This window comes from Lepidothrix coronata, unplaced genomic scaffold (genome assembly GCF_001604755.1).
Source record: "Lepidothrix coronata isolate B3197 unplaced genomic scaffold, Lepidothrix_coronata-1.0 Scaffold31, whole genome shotgun sequence".
Taxonomy (NCBI): Eukaryota; Metazoa; Chordata; class Aves; order Passeriformes; family Pipridae; genus Lepidothrix; species Lepidothrix coronata.
Genome location: NW_016690211.1, coordinates 9297654 through 9311622, shown reverse-complemented (window position 1 = coordinate 9311622; position 13969 = coordinate 9297654). Strand labels below are relative to the sequence as shown.

General features: G+C 37.4%; 1 protein-coding gene across 6 annotated transcripts in view; it reads right to left on the bottom strand.

Moving 5' to 3' along the window:
- Positions 1 to 13969, bottom strand: part of ERBIN (erbb2 interacting protein) — a 114150-nt gene that overhangs the window by 37663 nt on the left and 62518 nt on the right. For all 6 annotated transcript variants that reach the window (XM_017811147.1, XM_017811150.1, XM_017811148.1 and 3 more), the window contains 2 exons: positions 7839 to 7917; positions 6980 to 7069 (listed from right to left, as the gene is read on the bottom strand). In XM_017811147.1, the coding sequence (XP_017666636.1) occupies positions 6980 to 7069; positions 7839 to 7917 (169 nt within the window). The remainder of the gene's footprint in view (positions 1 to 6979; positions 7070 to 7838; positions 7918 to 13969) is intronic.

The window sequence follows — 13969 nt, the reverse complement described above, 5'->3', positions numbered from 1 at the left end:
ACCTGTTTGAACACATTTGTTTTCTTTCATCCCAAAGAGTTTGAAGCACTTCACTGGATCAATTACAGGTATATGTTATCATATATAGAAGTACACAGGAAGCATCAGAAAGGCAGGATCACTTTGCACAATTTAAGATGTTCAATTTCTAATACTGAAAATGTATTAAACAATTTAATATAAAAAGCCTCATCAAAAGAATACCTGTGGTCTTCCACCGGATTAAAAACAACCTTTACATTTATTTTGGATTTCCTTCCATATTCTCTTTCTAGTCAGCTTCTTAATCCATTTTGATATTTCTGTTAGAAGATGGTTTGACCTTTCTTTCAGTAAATCTTTGGTTGCAAGATAAATGATCTCTAAATCCCAAACTCAACTGCTTGGCCAAGGTAAGTTTAAAGCAGTCCTGACATACAAGCAATGTACCATTCCCAGTGAATTTTTTTGTATCAGGACAGCAGGGACAAGATTATACTTGTTAAACAAAACACAAAAACTGAGTTTGGTTTAAACACAGACAGGATTGTAATGACAATTGTAATGAGTTCCACATGTGACCCAATGACAGCCCTCATACAATACAAAATAGGGCATTAAGCTCCCTGACTCAGAAAGGAGCTTAGTGAATAGACCAGTCTTTCCTGAAGGTGCTTAACTACTGCATTATAAGGACGGAGACAAAACCCTTAATTTTTACTAAGTTGTAAGAACTATATCTAAAGCAGAAATAAAAAGCTAAAAACAGTATCTACTTTTCCTCTAGACATTCATTCATTTTTCGATTAGTTTGAAAGTAGCCATGCCCAGAAATAACCTAAGATGTAAGAACCACCTTGAAACAGAGCAGAGGTCAGTGTATCCCAGCATTGCAAGCAGTACTTGCCATCTGGTAGCAACTGCTGGAGGGCAACCTCCTCCCTCCAACTTCTACAAAGAGCCCCCAACAACCATCCTAACAGTGCTGAAAGAACACCCTAATATAAATCCCATTCATCGTAATATCATCTCTGTTCATCTAGGACATAAGTGGGAAGGACTTCCTCGCTGTCTTACCTTACCTGCACCCTAAGATACCAATCTGGTACAAAACAGAAGAACCCCCAGATGTGAATGGTCATTTTGGGCTCTGATTTCTGAACCAAACACTGCATTACGCTTCAGCTGGTGTTTTGCTTGGATGACAGGGAAAACAGCTACAGAGTTTGTAGTTTTTCTTCACAACATTTGTATGCAGTCAAATTTCTCTTGAATGCAGTGGAAGCAAATCCCCATTCATATGTAAACTATAAATATGCACACACACACTTTGCTGACGTTATCCAGAACTGACAGAATAGCAGAATTGACTGTACTACACCTGTAATAAGCTAATTCCGCAAACTGAAAGACTGCCTTTGGTGACAGAAAGGTTCATAGCTTTATCACCTTGTTACATGTTGTCATAGTTTGAAATTGGGCCCCCCCCCCGAGAGGCTGCGGGGGCTCAGAGGTGATTGGGTGCCAGGGCAGTGTTCCCTGGAGAGCCAGTCACTGTCCATGTTGTTCGCTTCTGCTCAAAATCATATATCACAGCACCGGAAACGGCTGGCAGTGCAGTCTTGGTTGTTTTGCTGTTGGTGTCTGCTGCGTGTAGGTGGACAAGGCCAGGGGGTGGCTGGGCTCCCTCTCTTCCCCTCCAGGGGGGAGAGGGGAGCCCTGCGAACCCCCAGCTCAGCCTCTGGCTAGAATTAGAGTCAGCATTTGGAGTGTGTGGTGTGAAGAAAGAGATTCACAGCACCTGAGGTAAGAGGAGAGAGGCAGGCTTTGCAGCCAAGCCCTCTCTTCCCCCTCCTTTTCTGCAGTGAAGCTGTAGAGGGGGGCTTTTTCTTTCCCTCCACTGTAAGTGGAGGAGGGGCTCAGAATTGAAGCTGAGCCAAGAGACTGGGCCGTGGAAGTAGGCGCGGCGCTCGGGAGAAGAGTCCCAGGCGAAATTGGAGACGAGCCAAGAGCTCAAGAGTTGCCTGCCGAAGCTGACTGGGGGCAGCTGAGAACTGATGTGGAGGAATGAGGATTCCAGGATGTGGATGCTTGATAAACTAAGCTACAACTACAGCAGCTTTACGAACGGAGGTGGGACACCGAGAGGGAGAGATCACCAGCAGCAGGAGAGCAAGGACTCAAAGCAATCTTCTCGGACTCCATGAGGAGGAGAGACTACAACAAACAACTGCTGGAACTTGGTGAGGAGGGAGTGTTCAGGAGCCCAGAACACTCCCACAGCAAAAGACTGTTACATATCAGCCTTAAAGGCTGCCTTTAGTTTGTATAGTATTTATTTGTGTAAATAAATGTATTTACTTCCCCCTTCCCCTACAGAAGCCTCTGGCCTGAAAGTTTCTCTCCGGTGTTAGGATAAATTGTTGAGAAGGTGTGGGAGAAGCCTAAAAATTGGATTTTAGATTTCTAATGTGGCTCAAACTGCCACACATGTACTGATCTTTCTTCAGCTAACCCTAAGAAACTGAAGATACAAATTGTGAATTTCTTATGTGTAGAACTACACAGAAGTTACTAGGGAAACATTCTCAACCTCTCCTGGCTAGGAGATACAGGCTGTGTCTAAACTAGTAATTTTCTTGCAGTAACTGATTAGAAATATCGGACTGAAGCAGTTTGCACTTCTTCCATTATGACTGGAAGAGCTAATTCAAGTTTAAAATAATAACACACATCAAATACTCAGTCTAGCCAATCTTTAAACTGTTGGTGCTAAGCATCCAACATCAATCCATGCTAAACACCTGAACTACAATAATGGACTTGAAAAATTGCCATTTAATTTGGACAAGAAATACAGAGAACCACAGGTCACCTAAACTACAGGAAAAATAGAAGTCATAATAGCAGAATATATATTACCTGTGCCATTCTGTCACAAAGATTTGTCATACTTCTACAGAAATATTTAACTTCTGAACTTGAAAAACCCATCACCACAGAAATATTTGCAGCTAAGCACAAAGCTGCAACAGGTATTATTAGTAACTGAAAGTACACCTTCCATAACGGTCTAAAGATTACTTTTTCAGTATTGTTCTTTAATTGTAACCAACTTAGCCTACTTTTAAATTGCAGCTCAACTTTTAAAAAAAATTAAATCTCTATGTGAACAACTTGCCAGAAGATCAACAGTCTCCTTAAATCTGATTTCTTAGAACTATACTATCTGTAAAACATATAAAAGAAACATATAGCAGGTAAACTTAGAAACTTGCTGTTCAACAAGCAGTCATTCCTTGGAAAGCTAAAAATATTTCATAGGGAGATGTTCCTTATTTTTCACCTTCTTTGTAGTTCTCCTAAAGCAGAATATTTTTATTTTAAATTGTAACTAAAATATAAAGGCAAGAGGACTGAAATGTAGTGATCCTGTAGCAGGTTGCATGTGCTAAACTTTCAGCAAAAGATCTACATACATATACGTAACTAAATTAAGTCCCTAATTTAATTATCACTGTACATTTATGTAAAAGATATCTTAAAGTAGATACTACTAAAAACATCTACTACTGCAAATACTACTGGCAAATTGTTGAGAAAGAAGATTTAAAGTAAATTAATTGCAACATCACAGTAAAAAGCCTCTAGAAGCAATATCCCATTATAGACAACATTCTCAAGAGTGTTTAGAATGACACTGAAGATAAAATCCTTGCTTATCTTAAACACTCATCAGCAAATAATGTTTCCCTTCTAAAAGCCTGTCTCAAAAATGAACACGCAGTGAGTTTCAAGTTTAGAACGCTCTGCCTATATATTCGTGTACTTAAATGTAAATATACATGATACATTTTGATACAACAGGTATGGTTTTCTTAGGTAAGCATAATCATTCTCAGATTTCTGTGCATGGTAAAAAGGCAGATGTGATCTGTGCCAATATCAGTGCATTCAAATCAGAATTTGGGAGTGGAGGAAAAAACCTCACTTTATTACCTGAGAATTCCAAAGGAACAGGCACATTTAATCAAAAGTCTGATGATTTTCAGTAACTCTAAGAGGCTGAACCAGTACAACTGAAGGACAGCAATATTCATAAATAGGGGGAAAAAGATTCAATAATCTTGACTTTAAAAGTATGCAAAGCTTTAGCACAAATTTTGAAGGTGAGAATAATGCATAAAGGTAAATGTAATAAAATGCTGCACAGATATATATTCTGCATTATAAGTTTTCTTTCCCAAGCATCAGGCTGAATGTTACCAACAGAGGTTTTCAAAGAAGCATTGTGGGACAATCCTCTTCAGTACTTTTAATAGCAATCTTGAAGGACTGGAAAAATGTTTAAGTTGCCTCATGTCACAGATTATACAGTGATTTAACAGGACACTGTAGGGAAAAACCTGTACAACCTTAAGTACTAAAACAAAATAGGAAAAGGACAAAATGACATAGCACCAAGTCAAGTACGTATGATTTCCTTGTAGGCATCAGCCATTTCTAGCTGAACTGTCCGGTACATCAGACAGTCATGTGGGAAATGATACTAGGCAGCTGCAAAAAAGGATAATTGGAACACTAGAGCATAACCACAGGCATTTCCAAGAGAAACAAGAAGATAATCTTGACACTGTACAAGTGTCCCATGAAGAGATCTCAATTTGAATTTTAAATATAGCTATATAGGTCATCATTCTATGTCAAAAATAAGATGAATTAAAACTGAAACTTTTTCCAAGATATATTAATATAATCAATCACACAGAAAAACCTACCACACCAGAGCGAACAGAATTTTGTCTATCTGAGGGATGTGTGAACACTAGAAAAACAGGAGGTAAGAGAATGGGGGACAACACTTATAAGAAATGACAAAAATTAAACTGTGGAACCAATGAATATGAACAGCCAGAGAGAAAGCAATGTGGAAACCAGGTTTCTAACCTGAAACAGAGCACAGAAACTTTGTTAGTTGTCATATGTATTGGCTTAGTTTTCAGGAGGCATTATTATGTCAATAGTTGTCAGCAAGAGCGGGCAACAGAACTCAGTTGCTTCACATGTTCCCAATGAAATGTAATAGCTATAAGGCCATATACAAAAAAATTAATGCACCAAACTGGAAGCTGAAGGTTTGACCTTTATGGGAATAAATATCCCAAAAGCTTCTACCACAGCTTTCTTGTTTGTTTTTAAAAGAAGTATTCCCATATTCTAAAGTACAAGTTAAAAGACTCGGCACTAGAAAGTGTTTATACCTAGTTGTAAAGTTGTGGGGTGGCAGAGCAGTCTCATCACTTACAGAAGAGAGGTACTCATGTCAAAGGGGTCTGAACCTTACTTTGAAATGGTATTTTATTGATTCATTGTTTTCTAATTTATTGAATCTAAACTATTTTTTCCTTAAAGAATAGTATGTGTTCTATACAACACCATTATTGGCAGGTAAACTTATATACATCCATACTCTGAATTCCTTTAAAAACAGATTATGAGAGAAGTCATAATTTCAGATTCATTCTCCTAGTTACAAGCTAGGATGCCACAAGTCACTGGACTTTAAAAACCAAGGCAGAATTCTTCATAACTATGAAGAGAAACACCATATTGGAGAATTGGCTTTCAAATTGTCTTCAGTAACCAATTTATTCTTACATTGTTACTAATTAACTTCATCATTTCACTAACCATTAAGCAGTACAGAAGCTGACAGTTGTGAAGAAAAAATTATAATGAGGTTTTTTAAATTATACTTAAGATTAGCTACTTAAAGGATCAACTGTGTCAACCTGAAGCCTTACATTTCATCTTAGTTCCTGTTTTTTAGTAAGAAAATATAGCAATTTGGTTAGACTATTAAAAAACAGAACAGAAAAAAGTATAGGCAACCAAGATTATGTACATTCCAGATATTTCTTCTTCAATCTTAATGAGGACTTTTGAAATGCAAACTTTGTGTACTAGAAACAAGCACAATAATTAAGGTCCTGCATAATAAACAGCTTTTTTGTTAGCTGAGTGTGTAACAGATCTAGTGTTTTTAATCGTTCATCAGGGAATGACTAACAACTGGACAGAGAAGAGCAGAGGACTAATAAACTAATGGTCACTAGTGGAGAGCACCTCTGCTCATCTTCCATAGTACATCTCTGACCAACGGCTGCAGCACTATGTCTGGGGGATTTGCCAGTCTCTTGTAAACCGTGCTGACCCAAATATAACCATATAGCGTAAGGCAAATGTTTTCACACAGCCATATGACTGCTTAACTAACAGATGCTTGCTGGACATGGAGAGGGGCAGGAGATGACAATCTAGGAAAAGAGAGCAAAAGGTAAGACCAAGGAGGGGGAAACAGCAGAAATTGCTAAAATCAGCATGATAAGAAGAACATGAACTACGTTCATCTAGGAGTTTTCCTTTCAAGAGCATTAACCTTTCACTTTTGCTTCCAAGATTTAATCTGTTTTCAGACGGAGGAGTTTAGTATTTATCTTGTATTCAAGCTTTACATGCAACAGTTTTGCATAATCAGCACACCATAAATATGACAAGTTTTTCAGAAATATTCCTGACAATAAGAGACTTTAGAGAATTATAGTTGTGCATGAAATAATTTGTGCATCCAGTACAGGACAAGTAGAATAACAGTTGTCATTACTTGGTTTGCTCCAATTATTACATGACAAACAACCCAAATTTCAAAAATACTAAGTTTCTCATGCTTACCAGACTTGTGTTGTAAAAGAAGCAAACATGTGAATGAATTTTATTTCTTGGCTCTTCATAACAATTCTGTCTGTCTTTCAGAAGTCAAATTAAAAACTGCTGATACAGATTCAGGGAATTTTTTTCTGTAACTATTATGTGGTATAAATGGATTCAAAATGTACACTTCTTCCTTTCCTCTAGTATGCATTTTGCTTCAGAAGCAGCAGAAACTGCTCTGCAAAAATTCCAAACTATATGCAGATATTAAGTTTCATATTCCACTTACCTGCCAAAATTGGCTGGCAAAAACTCAAGAAAAGCATCATTCAGGTACAGCTGTGTTAGGTTTAATAGTTGAGAAAATCCATCTGGAAGCCTATATAGAAGTAAAAAAATGTAGTGCCTTAGTTTCAAATACATTCAAGGCATTAAGTCATATTTTCTTAAGCAACGGTAAAGTACTGAAGTCCTACATACTGATAACATTAAAATAAAGGGGGTGAATTTCTACAGAATCACACTAGACACCTGTTCTCTGTAAGATTAGTTTCATAATTATTTTAAGTATTGAGAACAACATCTACAGGCAATAAAAACTAGAAATAAATGTAGTCTTGCTATGTATTTGTGATATCCTGACACTTAATGTGGAGGAGTCATTCATTAGAGACAAGAGGATAGATTAAAACATACACAAACATCTTTTCTCCCCGGAACAGTTACGTTGGGCAAGGTTTGTATCTCTGGCAGTGCTACTTCTGGACCATTAATTTTGTCACTATAGAAAGAGACAGGGAAACTACTCATACAAGCTAAGTTTGAAAAACAGTGGCACAAGCTTTAGAGCAAAATTGATTTTTGTTACCAGGAAAAAAATTCTTCAGATATTTCTCTACATTCACAGAGAAGTGAATGATTTTAACCACCTGAGAACGCTACATGGTACAGTGCAGGATTGTCCACATACCTATTAACTTGGGCAAAATACTTTAATGAAATAGCTAGTCATATTGGATCACAGTGCAAGAGGTTAATGAAGATACTTCTCAGGTAACTCTGTCCCTTGCCTCCAAGGGCTGGGACAAGTTCAAGACTTAGCAGTACTTGCACAAAATATAAAACATCAAAAAAATTTACAAACTTACTTTGAAATGGGATTTACGCTTGCCTCAATAACTGTCAAGACTTTACAGTTTTTTATATTTTCTGGAAACTCTTGTATGCCTGCAAGACATAGAAAAGGGTAGGAAAACAGCCTGAAATTATTAGACTCCATCACATGCATAAAAATGAGGCACATAAAACCACTAGCCATAAAAATTTTGATTCATTTAGCAACCAGTGGACTGGTTCTCTGATGTTTCATTTTACATACACTTTTCATTAGAGAAATACTCTTGTGCAATATCCATTCTTTTACTATTCTATTCCTAAAGCTTTTCATGTTGCAGTTTAGCAGGCTAGAGACACACAGTACACTAATAATTCTCACTGCTCACTGGAATGTACTTAAGATCCAAACCTCAGCCCTATATATTAAATATTATATATTAAAGAAAAGGCATTTATACACATAGAAGAATGAATGGCTTGTTTCCTGTGAAATGGTAAGGCTTCAAATCTTTAAGTATGTGTACAGCTTCATGGTTCTGAACAGATATCCCAAAACATGACATGCTTGCTGTCAGCTTCTAGATTATTTGCAGGGAAAGACAAAAAATGCTGCAGACACACTTATGTCTGAAAATTAAAACAATAGGGAACCTCCTCTTTTTCCAAGGTTATCACCAGAAATGCCAGAGTGGAACTGCAATCCCCAGATCTGCCAAATTGATATTTATCAGAAACTGATAAATAAAAACTGATAAATAAAAAGCAGGTTTTGAATACAGAAGACAAGTATCCACCATGTCAGAAGGAAATCAGTATTGAATCATTCTACTATTCCAGACTTTCACCTCCATCTTACTACACCACAAAAAAACCCAAATAAAACCACTGTTGTCACAACTGCAGTTGCTTTTCCAGTGTATAACCACATTGCTCTTATATGCTGGGACAGGTGTTTTTATTTTAAATAACTTTGTCATAAGTACAGTAACCATTCATAATGACATCCTTCCACTGGGATTAAAAATACATTGTTGTTTCCAAGAAAAACCCATATGCTAAAGTTTAAAACAACTTTTTTTCAGGTAACAAATCTCAGCTCTTTGTCTTTCCATTAATATGTGTAATTGTGTCTATGAATGCTTTATCAACTATGTGCGAAGGGCAACCTGAACCCACGGAATGAGACCACTAAGAAGGAACTATACTCTGTGGATGCTAGCTTTTGAACTAGTGAGAGGATGAAATTTCATGCTGCTTTAAGTGACAAAAATAGTCCAGCTGCAGAGAGAAAGACAAGGGCCGTGTCACTTCTCACTCAGACTGGGAGGTGGGACTTGGTTATGTCTCTCCATGTATCTGTTTTGAGAACATGTGGTAAAGCATCAACTGCTAAGTAATATTTTCACTTACGTAAGAAACTGCACAATTATCTGATGCTAGCTAAGAGTTTGGTTCTTTCTGTTTGTGCAGAAACAGGACTGACCTGGTATATTAGGACTTAAGAGATGGCAATACCCCCAACAAGAAAAATAGTGACAAAACACATACATTTACCAAATAAGTCAATTGGCAATGCTGAGTGGCAAAGTCACCATGCTGACTCTTCCATAAATTCTACTAAAGCAGTATTACCATTTCTTTTAAAGTAGACTTTTAGGTCTTTCTTGATAGGAACTTGTTTGTCATACTAACTAATTGAAACTATTATTTTTGACTCATAGCAGTATTGTACTCTGTTACTGAGAAGTGAAAGGCATGAAAAGCACACAAAGACATCCAGTTAATCCAGGTATTTAAACACATCTAAGTATCATTGATCTTTTTGGAAAACAGCTTTCTGGACTCAGTAACAATAAAATACAGAAGCAGAGGGAACCAGGAAGAACTGAGCCATCAATGGTAATATAGGCCAAGATTCCTGACACTTCTGGTTTACAACCACACATCTTCATGCATATGCGCATATGTGCAAATAAAAATCTAGCTTTATGTGTGTATATATATGTGTGTTTGTATATATACACACATGAGTTCAGCCATGTGAAGTTTCCTGGGACTGCAAGTGGAGTCAAAGCAGAAGATGGCAGCAGTGGATACTGATTCAACTCACTTCATCACTCAGTACAAAATCAAAATTAAAAAGGTAATATTCATAATGTAATAAAGTTTCATTTCTGGAAAGCAGTAATGGTATTTTAAAGTCCAAAAAAGATTAGGAAACTACCACAGAAAGACTACAATTGTACCTTACCTATTGCTGTCATATAGTCTTTGTACTAAGAGAAACACAATTCCAAGAAACTTAATTCTGGTTATAGCAAGAAACCTCTTTCAGCAAACAAGAATATCCATACAGACGGAAAACATCTACCATGACACAATATTCTGAGCCTGTAGAGATGAAGTTATGGATGATTTGTATGAAGTGGCCTTCTAGTGTCTAAGAAGTACATCAAGACCTCTTTATTGCTGATGATACAACTTCATCTTCTTAAAATAAGAATCTAGATCAACCAGAGTAAACCACTAATCTCTTCCTCGGAGGCAGAGTTGTGTCTCAGACTCACTCTGGGCCTTTAGTTTTGCTGTTTGAATCATGGTGTGAGATTCGCTAAGCTTAGTTTTTCTTAAAGACTGTCACACTACTGGCCTCAGCTTGGTCCCTGGATGAAAGACTACTCCAGTCCAACATGCTAAACCTTATGTTTTTAATATTAATATTAGTTTCCATTGCCTGTGTCAAGAAGTCATAGAAGCACAGAAGGTTTAAATTTGTGATAACTACCTAGAAAACAAAACACAGCACATCTGGTAGAGAGGAGGATGTCAATGTAAACTTACTCTCAAAAGAACAGCCAAATAAAATGTTAGCTATCCAAATACAGACATGTTAAATCAGCATGCTTTTGTACACAGTTGGCGGACTCTGCAGTAGTCTCATGTTTGGCTATGCCTTGGGCAACAGGCAGCAACAGTTTTAACAACAAATTAACAACAGAAATTCAACTGACAAGAGAAACCTAACAATGAAGGAGGCTGAAAGTTTAATTTTGCTTCCTCTTTGAGCCAGGATTATTATGGTACACACCATCTTAACCAGCCTCACTCAGTAGTTTGGTATGGGTAAATGGCCATCGTTCCAAAGAGCAGCCTAACTGGAACGACAGCGTGAAATACACCTAATATTTGTAATACACATTCAGAAGACAGGGGAAAAAAAATAGTAGAAAAATAGTAGACTGCTACTCTCTACGATGCAATAAGAAGTTGCATTTACTAACTGGCTATGTGACAACCTTCTGACAACTTGTCCTCAACTATACTCCTGCATGCTAGAAACACACATTTACTGTTGGATCAGTATTCTTTTGTTGTTCCCACCAAGAAAGCAAATTGAAAATGCAAGTAAGAAAGAAGAGTAAGTAAGAAAGTAAGTAAGTAAGAAGGCAAAGAGACACTGGAAAAATATATGAGGGAAGGAAAAAGGGTTGTAGAAAACACCTTTTAAGAGGATCTGTTCCTCATTTCTCTCTTTTCCATCTATCCTCAGTGTTTTCAATATTCTTCCCCACTAAGGAACATCAGCAGATTTCAAGGGACTCTGTGACTGTATCCTTCTGCACTCCTTTTGTAATGCTGTGCTAATCTATTTGATAGCCACCTCAATCCTTCCATGAGCATCTGATTAAATGAGTATTGCGAATTAAGATCCACATTCTTTTTTAAATCCCATTTTTCTTCTGTTTTACTTACTGCTTTCTTTATACACTGATACTCATGAATTTTAGAAGACAATGAAACAGATCAGCTAGTCTGTTGAATTGTTATCCCACTTTCATTGAAAGCAGCATATGGACAGGTTCTTCATCTCATTATTTCCTACTCTACATGATAACCACTGCCCCAACACATTTCAGTGCTCCAACTGATTTACAGATCAGTCAATGTTTTCCAAAAAAAAAAAACCCCAAACCATCACATTTGTGGACTATGACCATTTGCAGAGCACAACAGGAGAAAACACAATTTGCTGATTACCTTTAACCACCAAATCCAAACTGAATTGGGAGCAAAGTACTTTTTGTAGTGGTTTCCCCATAGAAGTTAGATTTATGTAACAGCTTTAAACACTTGTTTGTTCTTTTCTCCCTGTCTTCACAAATTTCAGGCACTTTTAAATTCACTGGCCAGTTTCTACCAAAACCAACACTTTAAAAAAAGAAAAAAAAAAAAAGAAGGGGGGCAAGAACTAGAAGATTGTTAAAGAAAATCTGGCAGTAAGGTAGGGGAGAAGAATTTAAAATTCTTGTCTGGACAAAGTCAAAAGCAGAAAGCATTCATCGTTCAGAACTCCATTTGGCAAAAACTCACCAGCTAACCAGCCTAACCTAGAAAGTAGTATTCAATCATGATCCAAGACCAGCTCTGGCACATGCCCAAAGGACATACCAAAAGGTCACACAAGGATTTTAGGTCAATGGCCACAAATCTGGAAGTAATCAGCCTCAGTTCTGGATCATGTAATACAGCTGAAATACGGAATTTCACATGATTTCTAATTCCCTGGAGAACAACGATTGTTTTGGAACAGCCTGTCAGAGTAAGTGTGCACAAATGTCCTTCTGCCTGGAGTAAGGCAATTCTAAATATAATTGGGGTCCCCCCACCACCTGGAGTTACACTCATCTCCTCCCCTACATAGCACAATCCTTTCCTATCACAAGGGTCAGTGTAATTTGCAGAGTTTCTCTTGGAGAGAAAATGGGGACAATTTTTTCTCTCCATCAGATAAGATTTTTTTCACTCAATTCTCTATTTATAGAAAATTGTGCAAGTCACATCCACTGTTGGGAGAATCCTTTACTGCAATGGATCCCATATACTACTGTTTCAGCCCTACTGCAGATGGGGGCTTGCTCTGCTGCTCCTACTGTACTTATGTAGTCATATTTTTCTTCAGAAACGAATGCTAAAACTAGTATGCCCAGACTTCAGTTACAGAAACCACTACTGCTATTAAGAAGTGGCAGTGCCTACAAATCAAGTTACACCTCTTTTCACAGAGGTGCAAGAACATTTCACAGAAATGTTTTAAACGGGCTTGAAAAAGAAAAACATATTTGTTCAATTCCTAAAAAAGCATAAAGAAAAATCACTAACACACGAGATACCTGTGGAAGCCATATGGCTGATGTCCCCAAAGGAAAGAGTCTGCAGCTTGATCTCTCAGTTTGTGGGCAATGTGAGGAAAAAAAATTCTCTTCAAACAACAGACACACTAAAAAGCTCTCTCTAGCAAAATAAATGAAACTACAGCCTGCTGCACATCCATGCCACTCCGTAAGTGGAAATATACTTACAAGTATAGAGGGCACAGAATCAAACATATAGGCTCATTTTGCATGAATACAAATGTAAACTTAATTACTTACTTTCTTCCCTCAGCTAGTCTATTCATTCTGGTTCCAACTTTTGGGCAATCAGCTCTACCATAAAAAGAGAAGCTTTTGTTTTTCTTCCCCTCAGGCCCCTGCTGTATGTGTCCTTCCAGCCAATATGGATCAAACATAGCAATCAAAATATTTTCGAGAATACATGCCACAACTCTCCCAAAGATTACAAAAAATCTGTTTGCAAGAGCTGAAATTTTAAAGTGAAAATTTAAAGTACCAGTCACAGTCTATATTGTTATATATTTATGTAATTTACTTTAATTTGGGATTTCTGCCTAACTTCTAAACTGAAACTAGCACTTCTCATTACTCGAAATAAGCAGTGTATTAGAGCCCAAACAATTCAATGCACATCCTTCCTTTTGAACATTCATTCCTCTTCCCAAAATTCTTAAGAGGAAGGATTCCTTGCAGCAGCTGGTTTCAGATCAATCAGCATCTCAGGTCCATAAGATACAAGGTTCATCTGTAAGACAGCAGTAATGCCTTTCTGCTTAGACTTTTGTGGCTTTGGGTTTTTAATTCCTTTTNTACACATATACTGGCACAGCTAAGATAGTGCAGCAAACCCGTAAGAGTCTTCCAAGCATTTGTCCTCAAACCTTTTGGAAGAACTTTGGTTTTCAGACTAAGGTATCTCTAGGTCTGTTCTAGCCCTGTCCCTTACACAGTGTAAAGGAGGAGTGTGAGTAGCAAGACAGGTTCCTGAA